Source organism: Geotrypetes seraphini, chromosome 4 (assembly GCF_902459505.1).
Source record: "Geotrypetes seraphini chromosome 4, aGeoSer1.1, whole genome shotgun sequence".
NCBI classification, from domain to species: Eukaryota; Metazoa; Chordata; class Amphibia; order Gymnophiona; family Dermophiidae; genus Geotrypetes; species Geotrypetes seraphini.
The window spans coordinates 171,499,920-171,522,288 of NC_047087.1; the positions used below are offsets into that span (position 1 = coordinate 171,499,920).

Sequence of the window (22,369 nt, forward strand, 5' to 3'; positions counted from 1 at the left end):
TTCTGCCATTTTCCCCGGAACTGAGGTCAGGCTCACCAGTCTGTAGTTTCCCGGGTCACCTCTTGATCCCTTTTTAAAGATGGGTGTAACGTTGGCTATCTTCCAATCCTCCAGGATAAGTTGCAAATTTGCTGCAGTAGTTCCGCTATCTCCTTCTTTAATTCCTTCAGAACCCTTGGATGTATTCTGTCCGGACCCGGGGATTTGTCAGTTTTTAGTTTTTCTATCTGCCTACACACATCTTCAAGGCTCACTTCCATGGATGTTAATTTCTCTGCTTGACTTCCATTGAAGGATTGATCAGGTTCTGGTATGTTGGATGTGTCTTCGTTTGTAAATACAGACGAAAAGAACATGTTAAGCCTTTCTGCCACTTCTTTCTCCTCCTTCACCACTCCCTTCCTGTCTCCGTCGTCCAGCGGTCCCACCTCCTCCCTAGCTGGCTGCTTCCCTTTAATACATCTAAAGAAAGATTTGAAATTTCGTGCTTCCCTGGCTAGCCTCTCTTCATACTCTCTTTTGGCTTTTCGAACGGTGACATTCTTTTTGATACTTCCTGTGCTCTTTCCAGTTCCCCTCAGTTTTGTCGTTTTTCTATTTCCTGAATGAATTTTTCTTATTGCCTATCGCTTCCTTCACTATTTTGGTTATCCACGCCAGGTCTTTTGCTCGACTCTTTTTGCACCCCTTTCTGAATCTGGGGATATATAGATTTTGCGCCTCACTCACTGTGTCCTTGAAAAAAGACCAGGCATGATTTACCATTTGCCATTTTTTGGAAGTGTTCCTAAGTAGAGAATGACACGGTGACAAAATTCATCACCGTTCCCATCCCTGCGGATAACCGTGGGAAACCATCTTCATGTCATTCTTTAAGGAGAGAGGGAAGAATCAGAGTATGAATGGCCACAACCACTGACCCACAAGCTTTGCTTTGAAGAATGCTGGTGTAGAAGGACTGAGTTTGAAATAGACACTAGAAAATGACATGGAATTATTTCCCGCAGTTATCCACGGGGACGGGAATGGTGACGAATTTTGTCACCGTGTCATTCTCTATTCCTAAGTTTCTTCCTTACCATTTCCCTCATTGCTTCGTAGTTTCCTTTCCTGAAGTTAAAAGTTATCGCTATGGTTCTTTTTCCTTTCGGTACTCCTACTTCAACCTTGAACTTGATCATATTATGATCGCTGTTTCCCAACGGTCCCACTACTTCCACTTCCTTTGCAGGTCCCCTAACTTTTCAGATTCTACACCAGTGGTCTCAAACCCTTTGCAGGGTCACATTTTGGATTTGTAGGTACTTGGAGAGCCTCTGAAAAAATAGTTAATGTCTTATTAAAGAAATGACAATTTTGCATGAGGTAAAATTCTTTATAGTTTATAAATCTTTCCTTTTAGCTAAGTCATAATAATAATATTGTAATTTATAGCTAAAGCGACATATGATCAAAAAATTTTTTATTTTACTTTTGTGATTATGATCAACATACCGAGGGACTCAAAATAGTACCTGGTGGGCCGCACCCGGGTTGGAAGTTTGAGACCACTGCTCTACACCCATGTTAGATTCCCCACCGCAGTAGCAATGTCTGAACGACTGGAGCCCAATATTGGATACAGTAACAAAACTTTAGGAAAAAAAGGGGACAGAGAGAACCAATGACCATGTATTGTGACAAACCCAGCACCAGCACTAGTCCGGTCCCTGATAGGATCGGATGCAGAAGAGCAGACCAGATCGATTCTGGCACTCACCTTGAGGCTGACCTCCCTTGCCCCCATAACCAAAGAGATAGTGAACTGGAACAGAGGCAGGCAGATTGGCAACAACAGCCTCCTGGCTTTAGAGCAGCTAGTGAAGCCACGAGGAAGGTAGCTGCAGTAGAAAAACCTAGGCAGAGAAAAGCTGCTGTAGAGCCAAGACCCATCCCCCGCTTCAGGCTGAAGGGGATTGGCTCTGATCTGTTTAAAAGCAGGTTGAGTCAAGCAGGAGGAGGAGGAGCGAGTGACGAGGGCGAGTCACTCCCACAGCCCAAGGCAGGAGAGGAGCTGTGGAAAAGGGCAGCAGAGGAAAACGTGTTGGATTATCCCATGCAGGATTTGGAGGAAATCTTAACCCCTTCAAACTATCCAGTGCCAGACCAGGTAGAAGGCATGGAAGTAGAAATAGCTGGCCCTAGGGTAGAAGGCCAGATAGAAGGTATGGAATTCTGAATGAAAGAATACAGCAACAGGGAAACTGTTTGTGCTTTATGTTTTCTTTTGCATATCGTTTTTTTCCCCTCTCTCTGCTGCCTAAGTTAAACCTGAAGAAGGGGATATCTATTGAGCTGTATAAGCATGAGAAGTTGGAGAATAATACTTGCCTGAAGTCTGAATCAAGTAATGCATTCAAAGGCAAGTTTATGAACCAGAGGCAGACTGCACTGTTTAAAGTGTAGTTGGACTGTAAGAAAGTTACTGTGACTCCCGTTGCAGGGAGCTAATTAGATTAACCGTCTCAGCTGTGTGATTTGTGCCTGCACGTAGGAGCTGAGAGAAAAGCTGTACTGCTAACAGAGTGTGCTGTGACGATTTTTTGCCTACTGAGTTCTTGTCTGCTTGAAAATGTACTGTAAGTTTGATTTTTGCCAATTTACTATTTTTGTTCAATGACCTGCAAAGTGATATTGTTTTGCTGTTGCATATCTTTTGACCTGGAGGTCAGAATAAACCACTTTTGTTTTCCTAAAGAACTCGTTTGCTTGGTGATATAGTGAAACCTTGTACTTACCCTATATCTCGAGGGGCCTAGACTGTTGTCTGGGGCCGCCTAAAAATCCTGAAGGTACCCCTAGTTGAAGGGGACGCGCCCGAATCAGTGTGTTTGTCACACGTCAGCCCTGTACTGCAAGGGGGTTTGTGACAGTTTGCACATAGTAATAACATCAGAGATGGTGGTCAAAGTCTTCCATATGTCGCTCTCCTTCGCTAGGATGAAAATACCTTGGTAGTAAAGTCCAATTGATGAGAAGGAGAAAGGAAGATCTGTGAATGACGTGAAGTCTGGACTAAAGTCAAAGACTATAAAGTTCATCAAAAACAACAGCAGAAACAAAACTGCCAAGTTGAAAAAGAAACAGAAAAAACTCTGTAGAAGATATATCTTATTAATAAAGGTCCATATGGAATCACAGATCAACGCAATAACAAAAAGTGAAAAGTTTAGATGGATGTTGCACCAGGATTGAAAAAAGAGTAGGAGGAAAGATGCTACAATGCATAACTGGAAAGTCAATGAAACCGGTTGACAGTGCATTGATGACATGGTGTATAATTAGACATGGTCGATACTGATTTTCAGGCATCAGGAAAATAGTGGTACTCTTGAAGAGGAAAATCTCACCAGTACCATTGACTATTTAGCCGGTACCCAGTATTGTTGACGGTACCTTTGGCACCATCGGCACCGCATAGCTTCCAGTACCCTCGGCATCACATTGTTTCCAGTACCCTTGATTATGTTCCGGTGCCATTAGTATTGGTGGCAGGTGTAAGACACTGGTACCTGTTAGGCCTGTCTGCCGGTTCCTTAAGTGTCACGACTCGCCTAAAGAGGGAGCTATGGATAAGATGCAACTCTCGTGAAAAATAGGCGAGTCGTTAAGGTGGTCGCTGAAAAATCAGCATGACTGGACTCAATGCCATAAGAACTTGCGACATAGTCCTCCCTGCTTTGTTTATGTAAAGATGAGTGAAGATTTCAAAACAGGCAAGACATTGACGGGGGAACCGCTGCAGCCAGAATTTAGTCCGAGGCTGAGGCAATGTGAAGAGGCCCTGCCGACAAACAGCCCGCGAGAGAAAAACTAGTTTTTCTTCTCTGACCTCCTTTTTTTTTTTTTTAGAGAAATGGAAGAAATAAACAAATAAGAAATTAAAGTAAAATACGCGTGAGCAGGAGAGCAAGGCAAAAATGAAGAGTGTTTGAAAAGACGACTTCTTAGCTCCACGGAAAACTGAGGAGACACATGCTTATGTCAGGAGGAAAGGCACTCGAGCATGCACAATGCTGGCAGTTGCAAACTTTCTAAAGTTCTTAAAAGTGCACGTAGTACCAGGGCTCTGTGGATGACATCACCCACATATGAGAATATGCTGCCTGCTTGGACTGTGATAATATCTTCTTTGTATCCCACAATAAAAAAGAAGGCACAACCCCACGTAAAGCAATGCAGAACAACAAAACTTCAAGGACAATCAATTTATTGAAAACATATACTGTAAATAGTAAAAACATATACATACAAATAGCTAAAAGGTAAGCTTTTATGCAGTCTTTAATCCTTTCTGTTGGGGTCCAATACAAAAAGTATTAAAGACTCTCCATAAAAGCTTGCCTTGTGTTTTAGCTATATGTTTTTACTATTTATATGTTTTCAATAAATTGATTGTCCTTGAGGCTGATGTGCAGTGTCCCCCATTTTTATTATCTTCTTTGTACCATGCCAATATAATTGTTTCAACGTAAAAAGCAATAAAAAAAAGCCACAAGTAGCCTAAAAAGGTTTAATTTATACTTTTAACTTTGTGCTCTGCCCATATTCTACCCATAAGTATGGCCACCTTCAAAAGTACCACATTTAGGCACTATGTTACAGAAGAGCATATAGGTGGAATAATGGCCAAAATAAAAATCTATTCAATAGTAACACACTGGTTTATTTGTAGAACTTCACAGCTGTTCCATAGGTAGTATGATAGCAGTTTGGATCATATTTATTTAGCTGCAGGATAAAAACAGATGTTGATCACTTTTCATTTCTGCTTTCAGCATTGTCTGAAAATAGAGTAGCCAATCTTCTGAATTCAAGGTGTGGGATAGGCACGTAGGATCTCTTAGAGAGAGGAAGAGATAATGGTTATTGCGGGTGGGCAGACTAGATGGGCCATTTGGCCTTTATCTTCCATCATGTTTCTATATTAAAACTGTAAGCAGGATTTTATTTTCTGCCTGCTTAGGTTTCATCACACTTTAAGAAAAAGTTTTGGGGTCTTCTGGGCTATTGTAAAATCCTGTTTGAAGTGAACTTTGCTGTGGAAATCCTTCTGCAGTCTCCTTTCCACAATGGTGAAACATAGAGGTCGGAAACGGAACATGTCAGCTGTGAACAATCATTGTACTTGCTTAACCACAAAAATCTAATTTTTGAAAATAGGGTTTTGAAAAACAGTTTGGAAAAAAACAGTATTTTTTTTTAAAGCTGCGTTAATAACTCTTACACAGGGTGGGCAAAGCACAGTTACTTACCGTAACAGGTGTTATCCAGGGACAGCAGGCATATATTCTCACATGTGGGTGACGTCATCTACGGAGCCCCGGCGCGGACAGCTTTTCAAGCAAACTTGCTAGAAGTTTCAAGTTTGCACACTGCACCACGCATGTGCGTGCCTTCTGCCCACTAGAGGGCGCATCCCACCTCGTGGTCCTCAGTTCCATAACTAGCTTAGAAGCCATCCCCGGGGAGGTGGGCGGGTTGTGAGAATATATGCCTGCTGTCCCTGGATAACACCTGTTACGGTAAGTAACTGTGCTTTATCCCAGGACAAGCAGGCATGATATTCTCACATGTGGGTGACCTCCAAGCCAAACCAAAAAGGGCAGGTGGGAGGATGGCAAATTTAAGAAAACAGATTTTGTAAAACTGACTGGCCAAACCGGCCGTCATTCCTGGACAGAGTGTCCAGACAGTAGTGAGAGGTGAATGTATGAACCGAAGACCAAGTGGCAGCCTTACATATGTCTTCCATCGGGGTGGAACGGAGGAAGGCTATCGAAGCTGCCATTGCTCGGACCTTGTGCCCCGTGACTCGACCCGGGGGAGGAAGGCCAGCCTGAGTATAGCAAAGGGAAATGCACGCCGCCAACCAGTTAGACAGAGTGCGCTTGGAAACTGGGTGCCCTAATCGATTGGGATCGAAGGACAAGAATAATTGCGGGACCTTCCGATGGGACTTGGTGCGTTGAAGGTAAAATGCCAACGCCCTCTTACAGTCAAGCGTGTGAAGCGCCGTCTCGCCAGGATGGGAGTGGGGCTTAGGGAAGAACACAGGAAGGACAATGGACTGATTGAGGTGGAAATCAGAAACAACCTTCGGGACGAACTTAGGATGGGTGCGGAGGACCACCTTGTCATGATGGAATACGGTGAAGGGTGGGTCCGCAACCAAGGCTTGTAGTTCCCCAATCCGCCTAGCGGAGGTGAGGGCAATCAGAAACACCACCTTCCAAGTCAGAAATTTCAAGAGGGACTTGTTGAGTGGCTCAAAGGGTGGTTTCATCAGTTGAGCTAAAACCACATTCAAATTCCATACGACTGGGGGAGGTTTGAGCGGGGGACAAACCCTGAGTAATCCTTTCATGAAGCGTGTCACCAAGGGATGGAGAGACAGAGGGCGTCCATCCAGGTGTTGGTGGAAGGCGGAAATCGCACTAAGATGGACACGCACCGAAGTGGTTTTCAGGCCAGAGCGCGACAAATGGAATAAGTAGTCCAGAACCGAGGGTACCGGGGCCGATACCGGGTCCAGGAGGAAAGATGAGCACCAGGTGGAAAACCTGGTCCATTTCTGCGAATAGCAAAGCCTCGTCGAGATCTTGCGGGAGGCTTCCAGCACTTCCCTCACTGATTGAGACAGGTCCGGAGGGGTCAGGGAACAAGAAACCAAGCTGTCAGGTGCAATGACTGCAGATTGGGATGTAACATGGATCCTTGATTCTGAGATAGCAGAGAAGGACAGACAGGCAGAAGAAGGGGTTCCCTGGCGCTGAGTTGGAGCAGTAGGGAGAACCAGTTCTGACGCGGCCACCGAGGAGCTATGAGAATCATCGTGGCCGTGGACGATCTGAGATGTACCAACGTTCGCATGATCAGAGGGAAAGGAGGGAATGCATAGAGGAACTTCCCGTCCCAATCGAGAAGGAAGGCATCCGCCTCCAGACGATCCCGCGAGTACATCCGAGAGCAATACAGTGGTAGTTTGTGTGTCTCCGGAGAGGCGAACAGATCTACCTGTGGCGTTCCCCAGCGAGCGAAGACCTCGTGCAGAACTGCTGAGTGTAGAGTCCACTCGTGGGGTTGCAGGAGTCGACTGAGTTTGTCCGCCAGACAATTCAGTTCCCCTTGGATGTAGACCGCCCGGAGGAAGATGTTCCGGGAGGCCGCCCACTCCCAGAGGCGAAGGGCCTCGGAGCAGAGGGGCCACGACCCCGTTCCCCCCTGTTTGTTCACATAGTACATTGCTACTTGGTTGTCCGTGCGGACGAGGACCACCTGGTCCTGTACTACGTGAACGAAGGCTCGAAGTGCTAGGAAGATGGCCCGAAGCTCTAGCACGTTGATGTGACAGCGACGGTCCTCTGCCGACCACAGGCCCTGTGTGCGAAGACCGTCGAGGTGGGCTCCCCACGCGTAGTCCGAGGAGTCCGTGGTCAGGACCTTGCGAAATGGGGGAGTGCGAAACATTAGTCCCGTGGACAGATTTGAAGAGTCTGTCCACCAACTTAGCGATTTCCGCAAAAGCGGAGTCACCGAAATGAGGCGCGACTCCGGATCGCACTCCTGGCGCCATTGTGATGCGAGTGTATACTGAGGGATCCTCAGATGCAGCCTCGCAAATGGCGTGACGTGTACCGTCGAGGCCATATGGCCGAGCAGCATCATCATGCGCTTGGCCGACACCCTTGGTAGTTGAGAGACCTGGCGGCTCATCCGTACCAAGACTTCCAACCGTTGGGTCGGAAGGTAGGAGCGCAGGCGCACCGTGTCCAGCACCGCACCTATGAATTGAAGAGACTGAGCCGGCCTCAACTGAGACTTTGGAAAGTTTATCTCGAATCCGAGGGTTTGCAGGAAGGCAATAGACTGTCGGGTCGCTGAGATAACCTCCTCCCTGGTCGGGGCTTTGATGAGCCAGTCGTCCAGGTAAGGGAACACATGGAGCCCGCGAGACCTCAGGGCTGCCGCCACTACTACCATGCACTTCGTGAATACTCGTGGGGACGCGGCCAGGCCGAAGGGCAGGACTCTGTACTGGAGGTGTAGGTCTCCCACCTGGAATCGTAAGAATTTTCGGCAGGTGGGGTGCACCGGGACATGGGTATATGCTTCCTTCAAGTCGAGGGAGCACATCCAGTCCCCTTCCTCCAAAAGAGGATACAAGACCGGGAGAGATAGCATTCGAAATTTCTCCCTGGCCAGGCATTTGTTGAGCTTCCTGAGGTCGAGTATGGGGCGCATGTCCCCGGTCTTTTTTGGGACCAAAAAGTAACGGGAGTAAAATCCCGTCCCCCACTGGTCCTTGGGGACCGGCTCGACCGCCCGAAGCTTCAGGAGAGCCTTGGCTTCGGTCAGAAGGGTCGGTAGTTGCGACCGGTTGCACAAGGCTAAATTTGGGGGACTGTCCGGTGGCGAGGACACAAAATTGAGCGAGTAGCCTTCGGAGACGATCCGGAGCACCCAAGCGTCTGAGGTAATCGCGGTCCATGCCTTCCGGAAGGACCGAAGACGCCCCCCGATGGGAAGGGGTTCTGGTGAAGGTGCGGAGGGGAACCCGCCCCGTCCGCTCAGCCCGTCAAAAGGAAGGCGCGGGCTTAGAAGGGCCCTGCGCCGGGGCTTGGGTTTGTCCCCCTCTGCCTCGTTGAGACGGACGTCTCGGAGGCGGTCTTGAGAAAGACGGGGTCGACTTCTGGGGGTACCGGCGCGGCGGAGGCCGGAAAGGTTTCTGCGGCGGGGGCCTAGGTTTGGGGCGGACCAGGGATGCTAAAGAGCGTTCCTGTTCCGACAACCGCTTGGTCGCCGCCTCCAAAGACTCGTCAAATAACTCGGACCCGACACAGGGCAGGTCTGCAAGACGTTCCTGCAGGTTTGGGTCCATGTCGAGGGTGCGAAGCCAGGCCAAGCGGCGCATGGCCACTGCGAGGGCCGACACCCTCGAAACCAGCTCAAAGGTGTCGTACACTGAATGGAATAGGTACAACCGCAATTGAGACAGGTTGGACATAAACTTATCGAATCCTGCTCTTTGGGAGTCCGGTAACGAGTTCCGATATTGAGGAAGGTCCTTCACCATCCCACGCAAGTAGGAGGAAAAGGTGAAGGAGTAATTTAGAACTCTGGTGGCCATCAGAGTGTTTGAATAGAGGCGACGGCCAAACTTGTCCAGGGTCCGCCCCTCCCTGCCGGGTGGAACCGCCGCAGAAACCCGTGAGGGCTGTGATTTTTTAAGGGCAGATTCCACCAGGAGGGACTGGTGGGAGAGCTGCGCCTTATCAAACCCTTTCGGGGGAATCGTCCTATACTTTGATTCCATTTTTGACGGGACAGACGTGCCTGTAAGAGGGCTCGACAAGTTCTTCAGCCAGGTCTGCAGGAGGACACTGTTGAGAGGGAGTCTAGGTACCTCTCTAGGGGGAGTGGGAAGGTCCTGTTCCTCTAGAAATTCCTTGGAATATTTGGAACCTACCATCAGGTCAATCCCCAGGGCTTGGGCCATGTCCTGGACAAAAGATGAGAAGGAGGACGGCCTAGCCTGGGGGGACGGGGTTCTCGACCGTCCCGCCGAGGAGCGGGGGGAGGCCTCATGGGAATACTGAGGATTCCTAACCGATCCTGAATCCCAGGATCCTCTCTCCACGGCCCTCGAGGGGGAGGGTGAAATCATCCTCCTAGGGGAGTCCCTGGGGGAGGATCCCGGGGTCCGTGGGGTCCTCTCCCGTTTCCTCGGCGAGGCGGCACGGGAAGACTTTCCCCGGGGTGAGCGGAGGAGCCTCGGATTATCGAGGCGCAACTCCGACACCTGCAGCGCCTCGCCCCCGAACGACGAGGAACGATCGCGCCGAGGCGAGCCTCGGGGTCGCTTAGGCTTCCTCGATCGGCGCCTCGTCCGAGGTCGCCTCGAGGGCGAGGCGTCCGGGGAAGATCCCGAAGCCGAGGAGGAAAGTCGGCGCACTCTGCGGAACTTTTCTTTTGGGCGGACACTGCGCTCAGGAGGCTCCCCCGAGGTCGAGGTCCGGGGCGGGGCCGAGGCCGAGGTGGACGGGGCCGCAATACCCGAGACCGAGGTCGCCGAGGCCGGGGCTCCCGAGGTCGAGGGAGCCGAGACCGGGGCCTCCGAGGCCGGGGGCGCCCCGGCCGAGGTCGACGCCGCCGGGCCCGCAGCACGCTGCAGCACTTCCAGGGCTCCCGACAGCTCCGATGAGATCAAGGCTCGAAGGAGATCCTGGAAGGCCGGAATCCCCACGAAGGTGGGGAGTTCCGAGTCCGGGGCACACTCCCTGGAGGGCGACCTCGGTCTCGAGTATTCCCTCGGGGTGTGCGGAGTCGAGGTCCGATGCGGGGTCGGGGTCGACCCACCCGCTTTGGCCTGACTCGAGGATGGCTTCTTTGCTGAAGGGGATGGAACAGAGGACTTACCCGAAGTTGGCTTCGATGACGACGGCTTCGAAGATGAGGGCCGAGGCGACGCCGAGGCCCCCGAGGACGCCGAGGCCGAGGTCAAGGCCGGGGCCGAAGCCGAGGCCGACGTCGAGGCCTTGGGCGGCGCGTCGACGGCGAACAATTCCGCCATTCTGGCCTTACGGCGACGGAGGGCCCTGTTCTGGAAGGTAGCACAGCGATCACACGAGGCTGTTGGATGTTCGGGCCCAAGACAGACAATGCACCACCGGTGAGGGTCGGTGATGGAGAGTAGTCTCTCACACCGGCTGCATTTCTTGAATCCCGTAACAGGACGGGACATCGACGAGAAAAAGAAGAAGGCCGGGAACGACCGACGTTCCCCGGCTCAGGCTTCCGGGAGCCCCCGGAGCCCAACGAAAAACAATTATTATTATTTTTTTTTTTTTTTTTTTTGTAAAACGGACGAAAAATAAAGCAGCACCGCGATTAATCCGATCAATAAACAAACTAAACGCGGCAGCTAGAAGGCAAAAACACTGGAGCTCAGATCCACAGGGCTTTCTTGCTCCGCGGAAAAATTTGAACTGAGGACCACGAGGTGGGATGCGCCCTCTAGTGGGCAGAAGGCACGCACATGCGTGGTGCAGTGTGCAAACTTGAAACTTCTAGCAAGTTTGCTTGAAAAGCTGTCCGCGCCGGGGCTCCGTAGATGACGTCACCCACATGTGAGAATATCATGCCTGCTTGTCCTGGGATAATGGAAAAGTAGCCCGCCTCCGGTAATAGTATAACAAGATGAATGAGCAAGTGGATTGTTTTTATTCACTCACCCACAAGTTACAACAGATGGTGAAAGTGGTCCCTGTTCATGTCTATGCACCTTCCACAATCACTATTTGCTGTTCCAGGGAGAACACCATCTTCTGGCAGGCTACATTTCCGTGGCCCACCCTGTATAAAATTCACAGCATATTTTTATTATCTTTATTTGTATTTTTGTTTTGAACAGTAGTAATCTCAGTACCCCCATTCTATCTGTCGGTAGTAAGTAGACTCAAATACAAGTATTGCATTAAAAGTATGAAAAATGACTTTTAGTTCCAGGCTCACAGCCTTCTAAATAATAAATGATTATAGGTGTCATTTAAAGCAATAGGTAAACATAATCAATTTTTTTTATATCATTAGATGCAAGTATTTTAAGTTACGAACATAGTTTATTCAAATAGAAACCAAGTTTGTGTACAATTATAATATACATACAATATATATTAGAAAACTGCTCAGATTATGGCTTTTCTGCTATCTACAGAGTCAGTTCTAGCAATGCACAGTCTACAACTCCAAAAGAGTAACATACCAGGCAAAACAACTGTATTTTAGAAAGCTTCTTCGTGTGTCTCTCACACAAACTGCTCATTTAAATTTTCACACAGCTCTTCTTTTGGTACAGTACATTCTGTTTTCATTTTAGCGGTTTAATCCATTCTGGAGAATTTCACTCTAATAAAGTTTCCAAATCCAGCACCAATGATTGACTCACTTGTTCAGTCTGTGTACTTGTCATCCCGGGCATGAAGCAGAAATTGCCAGGCAGGCACTAATGGTTAAGAGACTTCAATCTTACTAGGCTCCAAAAATGAGTGATAAGTGATAAGGATTATTAAGCAGGGCTGGTGTTAGACAGTGAGAATGAGCTAGGACCTAATAGAGAGAGGAAAAGTCTTTTTTGTTTTGTATACACCACAGTACCAGTGTGGGGTTGGAGAAGGCAAGGGCGGATGGGTGAAGAGGCTACAAAAATAAATCCGCAAGGCTGTTAAAAAAAAAAAAAAAAAATTTCCGATTGGGCAGGAAAAGTGAAATTGAAAAATCAATTCAATAGGCCAAATCTAATTAAAAAATTTTTTCCCTGAATCGGGCAGCCCTAGTGGGAACTGCTAAACACCAAGAAATTTATTTTAATACCTGGTGGAGGAGGGAATAGGGAGAGGAGGTCAATGCAGATAGTGGACAACTTTTTTCTTTTAATATTATCAGTTGAGCCATTCGTGCACTCAGGTACTGACAGGAAGGGGCACTGAGATCTTCCTTTTGGTAGCCCGTACTAAGCACTGCTGCAGCACAGGATACAGCCGGTGACAGCCTTCCATACATAAACGTACTGCCTGCGACATGCTTTCTTCGGTCCATTCTCCGTTGCACAAGAGACCGCATACCTGATTACATGGGAAGGAAAAAAAAAAAAAGAAGTTACAAAACCAATAGTTATCAGAACACTGATTACTGACCTACTTAATTACACTTAACCAACTAATAAGAAACCATTTTAATCAGTATTGCAAGAAGTACGATAGACCCCTTTAAATAGCACAGTTACTTACCGTAACAGGTGTTATCCAGGGACAGCAGGCAGATATTCTTTACGCATGGGTGACGTCACCGATGGAGCCCCCGGTACGGACCTTTTTAACTAGAAAGTTCTAGTTGGCCGCACCGCGCGTGCGCGAGTGCCTTCCCGCCCGACGGAGGAGTGCGTGGTCCCCAGTTAAGATAAGCCAGCTAAGAAGCCAACCCGGGGAGGAGGGTGGGACGTAAGAATATCTGCCTGCTGTCCCTGGATAACACCTGTTACGGTAAGTAACTGTGCTTTATCCCAGGACAAGCAGGCAGCATATTCTTTACGCATGGGTGACCTCCAAGCTAACAGAGAGGGAGGAGGGATGGTTGGCCATTAGGAAAATAAATTCTGTAGTACAGATTGGCCGAAGTGCTCATCCCGTCTGGAGAATGCATCCAGGCAGTAGTGAGTAGTGAACGTGTGAACTGAGGACCAAGTGGCAGCCTTGCAGATTTCCTCAATGGGCGTGGAACGGAGGAAAGCAACAGAAGCAGCCATAGCTCTAACTCTGTGGGCCGTGACAGCACCTTCCAGTGACAGACCGTCCCGAGCATAACAGAACGCGATGCAGGCCGCAAGCCAGTTGGACAGCGTCCGTTTAGAGACAGGGCGACCTAGACGGTTAGGATCGAAGGTCAGGAAGAGCTGAGGGGACAAGCGGTGAGCCCTTGTACGATCAAGATAGTAGGCAAGGGCACGCTTGCAATCCAGAGTGTGCAACGCCTGTTCCCCAGGATGTGAATGAGGTTTCGGGAAAAAGACAGGCAACACAATGGACTGGTTGAGGTGAAAAGCCGAGACCACTTTGGGAAGGAACTTAGGGTGGGTACGTAGAACTACCTTGTCATGGTGAAAAACAGTGAACGGGGGGTCGGCTACCAGTGCATGGAGCTCACTAACCCTCCTGGCAGAGGTGATGGCAATGAGGAAAAGCACCTTCCAAGTCAGAAGTTTGAGCGAAGTTGTGGCAAGAGGCTCAAAAGGAGGCTTCATGAGGGCAGATAAAACCACATTGAGATCCCAGACGATAGGAGGAGGCTTTAGAGGTGGTTTGACATTGAAGAGGCCTCTCATGAAGCGAGAAATCAGGGGATTAGCCGTGAGAGGTTTTCCGAGGATAGGCTCATGAAACGCAGTGATGGCACTGAGGTGGACTCTGATTGAGGTAGACTTGAGGCCAGCATCGGACAGAGAGAGCAAATAGTCCAGCACAGGTTCCACCGCCAAAGAGGTGGGGTTGTGATGATGTAGGAGACACCAAGAGGAGAACCGGGTCCACTTCTGATGGTAACATTGGAGGGTGGCCGGTTTTCGGGAGGCATCCAAAATGCAACGGACAGGCTGAGACAGATTATGTGGAGAGGTCAGGCCGAGAGAAACCAAGCTGTCAGGTGGAGCGAAGACAGATTGGGATGCAGTAGAGACTGATGCCGCTGTGTAAGTAGAGTAGGAAACACAGGCAGAGGGATGGGCTCCCTGGAGCTGAGTTGAAGCAGGAGGGAGAACCAGTGCTATCGGGGCCACCGAGGAGCGATGAGAATCATGGTGGCCCTGTCCTTGCAGAGTTTGAATAAGGTCCGCAACATCAGAGGCAGTGGAGGAAAGGCATAGAGGAACCGATCCGTCCAGTCGAGTAGGAATGCATCCGGGGCCAGACGATGAGGAGAGAAGAGTCTGGAACAGAACTGGGGCAGCTGATGGTTGTGAGGAGCTGCAAAGAGGTCCACCTGCGGAGTGCCCCAGCGAGCAAAGATGGAGTGGAGTGTGGGAGGGTCCAGAGTCCACTCGTGAGGTTGAAGGATGCGGCTGAGATTGTCGGCCAGGGAGTTCTGTTCGCCCTGGATATAGACAGCCTTGAGGAAGAGATTGTGGGCCGTGGCCCACGTCCAGATGCGGAGAGCCTCCTGACAAAGGAGGCGAGATCCGGTGCCGCCTTGCTTGTTTATTTAGTACATGGCGACTTGATTGTCTGTGCACAGGAGAAGAACCTGAGGGCAGAGAAGGTGCTGGAAGGCCTTGAGAGCATAAAACATGGCTCTGAGTTCCAGGAAATTGATGTGATGTTGACGCTCCTGAGGGGTCCAGAGTCCCTGGGTGCGAAGATCTCCCATGTGAGCTCCCCATGCATAGGGGGAGGCATCTGTGGTTATGATCATGGAGTGAGGGGGTAGATGAAAGAGTAGACCCCTGGAAAGATTTGAGGAGTTCAACCACCATTGAAGAGATTGCTGAAGAGACGATGTCACAGAGATGGGATGAGAAAGAAGATCCGTGGTCTGTGACCATTGGTCGGCAAGAGTCCATTGAGGTGTCCTGAGGTGGAGTCGCGCCAGAGGAATCACATGGACTGTCGAGGCCATGTGGCCCAGGAGGACCATCATCTGCCGGGCTGGAATGGAATGATGGAGGAGCACTTGACGACAGAGGTGGAGCAGGGTCCGTTGACGATCGGAGGGGAGGAACGCCCTCATCAATGTAGTGTCGAGAACTGCTCCAATGAACTGAAGTCTCTGCGTGGGAAGCAGATGCGACTTGGGGTAGTTGATCTCGAACCCCAGGAGATGGAGGAAGGAGATGGTGTGATGAGTGGCTTGCAGCACAAGTGGAGACGTAGGTGCCTTCACCAACCAATCGTCTAAGTAGGGGAACACCTGGAGGTTGTGAGACCTGAGGAAGGCCGCCACCACAATCAGGCACTTCGTGAACACCCTGGGCGACGAAGCGAAGCCAAAAGGTAGCACTTTGTATTGATAGTGACGGTGCTGTATTTGAAATCGTAGGTAGCGACGTGAAGTCGGATTGATTGGGATGTGAGTGTAGGCCTCTTTGAGGTCCAGGGAACATAGCCAGTCGTGCTGAGAGAGAAGAGGGTAAAGCGTGGTAAGGGAGAACATTCTGAACTTCTCCTTGACTAGACACTTGTTGAGGTCCCTGAGATCGAGAATGGGACGGAGGTCTCCTGTCTTCTTGGGAACCAGGAAGTAGCGGGAGTAGAATCCCTGACCCCTTTGATCCGGAGGCACCTCTTCGATGGCATTGAGAAGAAGGAGGGATTGGACCTCCCTCAGGAGGAGGGAGGTTTGGGAGGAATGAGAAGCAGACTCTACGGGAGGATTGTCTGGTGGAAGAGTCTGGAAGTTGAGAGAGTAGCCGTGGCGAATGATGTTGAGGACCCACTGGTCCGATGTGATGACCTCCCAACGGCTGAGGAAGATGTGGAGACGGCCTCCGATTGGTTGAGGAAGAGGCAATGAAGGTGGGAGACTGGCTATGCCCTGGAGAGAAGAGTCAAAAGGGCTGAGAGGGTTTGGAAGGTGGAAGAGGCTTGGCAGGTTGGTTGGACTGAGAACGAGCCTGGGTGTGGTGTTGTTGCTGACGGGGCCGCCTAGGTTGTTGTGAAGGCGGATTGAGCGGTCTGGCTGAGAACCTACGTTGATATGAGGACTGAGGTCTGTAAGGTCGAGCAGGTGGAGCCTTTTTCTTGGGTTTAACCAGGGTGTCCCATCTGGTCTCATGGGCCGAGAGTTTCTGGGTGGTTGAATCCAGGGACTCCCCAAAAAGTTCATCCCCAAGACAGGGAGCGTTGGCTAGACGGTCTTGGTGGTTGATGTCCAAATCAGATACTCTCAGCCAAGCCAGGCGGCGCATGGCAACAGCAATGGCAGAGGCACGAGAGGTCAGCTCAAAAGAATCGTAGATAGAGCGTACCATAAATTTCCTCAGTTGAAGGAGACTGGAAATTTGTTGCTGGAAAAGTGGAATCTTTCTCTCAGGAATATATTTTTGAAGGGCGGACAGCTGTTGGACCAGGTGTTTCATGTAAAATGAGAAGTGGAACGTGTAATTGTTCGCCCTGTTGGCCAGCATGGCATTCTGGTAGAGCCTTTTGCCAAACTTGTCCATAGTTTTGCCCTCTCTGCCAGGAGGGGTGGAGGCATAAACACTGAGCCCTGAGTTTTCTTCAAGGTGGACTCAACAAGGAGAGACTCATGGGGCAATTGAGGTTTGTCAAACCCCGGGATCGGGATAACCCGGTAAAGGCTATCTAACTTACGGGGGGCCCCGGGGACTGTAAGAGGGTTCTCTCAGTTTTTATAAAAGGTTTCCCGTAGGATGTCATGCACGGGTAACTTAAGGAACTCCTTAGGCGGTTGTTCAAAATCCAGGGCCTCTAGAAAGGCTTGGGATTTTTTGGAGTCTGACTCTAGAGGGAGAGACAAAGCTGCTGACATCTCCCTGAGGAACTTGGAGAACGAGGATTGCTCAGGTTTGGAAGTGGTATCGGGCGCTGAGGGTTCCTCGTCCGATGAGGAGACATCCTCCTCGGTACCGGGAGGGGATTCTTCCCATAAGTCCGGGTCCCGGACCTCCGGGTGCGCATGCCGAGAAACCGGGGTGGAAGGCTCGGTATGGTGGGTCTTAGATAGAGACTTGCCCGAGCGCACCGAAACGGTACCGGGAAAGGAAGATCGGTGTCGGTCCCGGTCCCGGGAAGAACGGTGCCCCGCCCGGTCCCGAGGCGGATCTGTAGTGGTATGTGAGTGAACTACAGGATGGGCACGGAGTTGTTCAGCTGAGAGAATCGGCATGGACATATTAAGTGGCACCGATGGGGTGGATACCGGTTGTTCAGTGCGGGGCTCGGGCCGGTCTGGTACCGAAAGGAGCGGTGCCAGGATAGTGGGTAACAGGTGCTGGAGTTGATGCTGCAGCTGTTCCTGTAATTGCGTTTGGAGGATGGCCGCGATGCGGTCATCCAGGGGTGGCACCGGAACCGCTTTCTTATGTTTCGGTTCCATAGGTGCCGCTCCACGCCCCGGCGATGAGGAGGCTGATGACGAAGCACTCACCGAGATCGGGGCGGAGCGTTTCCGGGGCCGGCGTGAAGCCGGTAAGGCCGGTGCCGCCACTGTGGCTGGCGGGCGCTCGAGGGAAGAGGAAGGCTTCTTAGCCGGCTTACCTGGCGCCAGCGGCGCCGATGTCGGATCGGGAGTCGTCGAAGTGGTGGGTGTCGATTTTGGCGGTACCGCCGTCGACGCAGTGGATTCCATCGCAAACCCGGTGCCGAATAGGATGTTCTGCTGGATCTGGCGATTCTTAAGTGTTCGTTTTTTAAGAGTGGCACAGCGGGTGCAGGAGTCCGCCCGATGCTCAGGACCCAAACACTGCAAGCACCAATTGTGTGGGTCAGTGAGGGAGATCGGGCGTGCACACCGCTGGCACTTCTTAAAACCTGGCTGCGGGGGCATGAATGGAAATACGGCCTCCGCAAAATCAAACCCGGAGGCCTGTATAGTGGCAACAGGTCCCGCCGGGGCTGGTTCGAAAAAGGAGAAAAAAGAAAGTAATTTTTTTTTTTTTTTTGCAAAGGAGAATAAAAAGGAACCCGAAGGTAAGAAAAGTAAAATAACAGGAAAATTTCGCGAGCGGGAAGGCAAAAGTAGTTTCAACGGCCGTTGAAAAAAAAAAAACACGCGTCTTCTTCGCTCCGCGGAAACGAAGAAACTGGGGACCACGCACTCCTCTGTCGGGCGGGAAGGCACTTGCGCACGCGCAGTACGGCCAACTAGAACTTTCTAGTTAAAAAGGTCCGTGTCGGTGACGTCACCCATGCGTAAAGAATATGCTGCCTGCTTGTCCTGGGATAAAACAACTTACAATCAAGCCTCCCCAAAGCAACTCTTGTATAAAGGATCACAACAAGACAAGGTTTACTCATACTGGGTCTGCTTGCAAGCACATGGTTTCTACTGTAAAATTATTAATTTGAAAACAGAGCAGCATGCTGTAAGCCAGTGTCTCGCAAACTTTCTGGCTGGCGGCACACTAATACTAGTGCCCCGGCTGGAAGGCACCCGGACACCCATCTGGCCGCGACCCGCTTTGATGGAGGGATCCGGGAGGTGCGGGAAGAGATGCCGGCTAGGAGGGTCATCTGCACTGTCGAGAGGCATGTCCTGTAGGCAGTCAGCTGGTGTGGATGACTCTTCTCACCACTGTATCGCGGCACCCCTGAAATCTCAGGAGGCACACTGGTGTGCTGTAGCACACAGTTTGCGATACACTGCTGTAAGCAATCAGCATGCAAATTTTTGCTGCATTAAAATTGCTACAATCATCCATACCTCACTGCAAAATACCCCCTTCCTGTCAGTACCTGAGTGCACGAGTGGCTCAACTGATAATATTAAAAGAAAAAAGTTGTTCACTGTCTGCATCAACCTCATCTCCCTACCCCCTCCTCCACCAGGTATTAAAATAAATTTCTTGGTGTTTAGCAGTTCCAACTAGGGCTGCCCGATTCAGGGAAAATTTTTTTTGATTAGATTTGGCCTATTGAATTAATTTTTCAATTTCACTTTTCCTGCCCAATCGGCAATTTTTTTTTTTTTTTAACAGCCTTGCGGATTTATTTTTGTAGCCTCTTCACCCATCCGCCTTTGCCTTCTCCAACCCCACACTGGTACTGTGGTGTATACAAAACAAAAAAGACTTTTCTTCTCTGTTAGGTCCTAGCTCACTCTCACTGTCTAACACCAGCTCTGGAAGGACATGCATTTCAAATCTGACATAATGTAATCACAAAACAGAAAATAATTTTTTCAACCTTTTGTTGCCTGGTCATTTTATTATTCAAATCATGTTGGCCCCTAGGCTCTGGTTTCTGTTTGTCTTTTGTTAAATTTGCTCACCAGGGTTTCCTGCCCATTCACACTTTCTTCTTTCTCCATACTCACCATCCATCTTCCATCTCTGTACCTTCCCTTCCACTGCCATCTCCAACATTTCTATTTCTTTCCCATTGTCTCTCCCTGCCTTGTGCCCTGGGTCAAACCTCTCTATTCCCCTCCATGCAGCATCTCGCCGTTCCTTCCCTCCATTATGTGCAACATTTCTTTCTCTCTCCCCATGTCCCATCTCTCCCTGCCCTCCACCCTATGTTCAACAATTCTCTCTCTCTTCTCCATGCATGCATCCCTCCCCTCCACATGTCTCCCTTTCACCCATTTTTAACCTTTTTATTGATTTCTCCCTTCATCTCCTCCATCCTATGTCCAACAATTCTCCCCCTCCCAAGCAGTTTTCCTTAACTTTCAGGCCTTCCAAAACAGCAGCAGTTGTGAAGTTTCAAGTTTATTAAAGCTTATTAGACGCCAAATCAAGCTTCAAGGTGGTGTACATCTAATAATTAAAATGTTAAAAAATAACAAAAGGGTATAACATAATTCATAGTATAACATAACAAAAAGCATAAAACCAAGCATACGTTTATACAAAATTAAATTCAAAGACAAAGAACAAGGAAGGACAACATACAGAAAACAACAGGAACAGGGGGAGAACTACAATGTAATGTACTAAAGTACAGAGAAAAGGCTGCTCGCGACCTGCCCGCCATGGTTTCCCTCTGCTGCGTCATTAGTGACGCTGCAGAGGAAAGGCCCCGGGCCCAGAAGCAGCCTGTTCAGAGTGCTGCCTCTGCTCGCTGGACATCGCAGTTGCTGCTGCTGCTTTATTGTCAGGACTCACTAAATCGGTGAAACCAGTTTTTCCAGCAAACGAATCGATTCACTAGTTCCCTTCCCACCTCTCCAATACCATTGACAAAAATACAAACAATTCCCCTCCCATACCCAAACCCCTCCTACTACTAACAAAAAAATACCTGGTGTCTAGTGGCAGTGTTAGTCTGGAGTTTTACATGTGTTAGAAGTTATTGGCATCTTCCAGAGGTCTTTGAAAGCTCTTGCCTCAAAGCGGTCAACAAGATGCTTACCAGACACTTATTTTTACTACTCAGATAATGAAATCAGAGCAAACAGAATAGCTGTCTTTGCTTTGCCCATCTGCTATTTTACTAGGCGTGATCCAAATATTTTACCCCAAAAACCTCACTCAGAATCTCCCCCGCCTCTCTAACCTGGTTCAGCGCCGGCATGAGCGCCAAAGTCAGACAACCGCATGATCTCGGCCTCGCCTCGTCGCGATCGCAGGGATCGAGCAGCAAAGAGCCTCCGGGACCACGGCTGAGCGCACAGCCCACCACGACGTCGTACATTTCGATGCCGGCGTCGGCCAGCGCGAGAGAAGCCGCAGAGAGCGCGCTGGCAAAGGCGGAACCGCGGTCCTCCAACACCAGCACCCAGACGTGGATCTGAGCTCGCGGATAGCGCTCGAGGCGCACGGCCGGCTCCAGGCTTTCCTGCAGCGCAAGGCTCAGCTCCCGCTCTAAGGAAGTGCCAAGGCCGCAGCGGGCGCCGAGTCGCGCGAACGGCGCCCAACGGACCTCGCAGACCAGCCGCGCGCCGCGTATCCCCGGCCCATCGCGCCTCTCGGCTTCTCGTGGCCCGCTCGCCCCGCTCAGCACTTTCGTCCCGCCCCCGCCGCCCGTCTCTATGTAAGCCGAGCCCTTGGCCTGACTCAGCAGCCCGGCGCGCGCGTACAGCGGTCTCGGCTCTGTCCGCGCTTGCTGCGGTGGCTCCGACGCTTCCGGCGAGGCGTATAGCAACGGGCAGCGGGACTCTTCCGGGCCGCGGATCCGCCGGCTATCCCCCGGCATCGTGACGTGCCAAAGGAACCCACGCGATCGGCCTGCACTGCTCAAATCAGTGACGTCACGAACCAGCGAGTTGTAGGCGGGAGTGGCTGCTGCCCACCTCTTGAAGCATGGGAAGACCCTGGCGGCAACTTCAAGCGATCAGTAGCGGAGTATGTAGTAGTGAAGGAAGACAAGTGGTAGAATGTGCAGGTGCGTCTTTCTTCCTGTGCAGGAACTCTCAACCAGTTTTGTGCATTTATTTCATCTCCGGGGCATAGCCGAACTAAAAATAGATTAGGTAGCACCAACTGCTGCAACCCTGCGAGTCAGTAAAGCTTGGATTTCTTAATCACCTTTCTGAAGAGATTAATGTAAGGCAGTGTTTCTCAACTCGGTCCTAGAGTGCCCGCTTGTCAGTCAGGTTTTCAAGATATTCACAATGAATATGCATGAAAGAAATTTGCATATAATGGAGGCAGTATATGCAAATCAAGTTTATGCAAAGTCAATGTGGATATCCTGAAAACCTGACTGGCAAGGGGGTATTCCAAGACCGAGTTGAGAAACACTGCCTTAAGGTGGTGTACCACTCTACTTTTAATAATTTGTATTCCACATATTGTACAAGTCTATGCTGATTACAAATTATTCAGGTACTCAAACATTTTTTTCCCTATCTGTCCTCGTGGGCTCCCACTCTATCTAATGTGCCTGGGGCAATGGGAATTAAGTGACTTGCCCAGGAGCAGTGCAGGATTTGAACCCACAACCTGAGTGCTGAGACTGAAGTTCAAATCTAACCACTGCACCACACACTTCAACTTTGTTGACAAAATACAATCAAAAAGGTAAACTTGGAAATACAGTAGTAAATTTAAATCTACTAGTAGGCTAGCATGATACAGTATACCTAATAGCACTGCAGAAAACCCATTTAAAAAATGTCAGTACAGTACAAACAACAATTAGCATGAAACAGAATTCAC

The 22,369-nt window shown here is 49.9% G+C and overlaps 1 protein-coding gene across 1 annotated transcript; it reads right to left on the minus strand.

Annotated features, from left to right (window-relative positions):
* Positions 1–11,224: 11,224 nt before the first annotated feature.
* Positions 11,225–21,485, minus strand: EXOSC6 (exosome component 6). The gene is made up of 2 exons (XM_033943765.1): positions 20,766–21,485; positions 11,225–12,662 (listed from the first exon to the last, which is right to left on the minus strand). Exons 1-2 carry the CDS (start codon positions 21,402–21,404, stop codon positions 12,501–12,503), a joined length of 801 nt encoding a protein of 266 aa, XP_033799656.1. The 5' UTR covers positions 21,405–21,485; the 3' UTR covers positions 11,225–12,500.
* Positions 21,486–22,369: the final 884 nt, after the last annotated feature.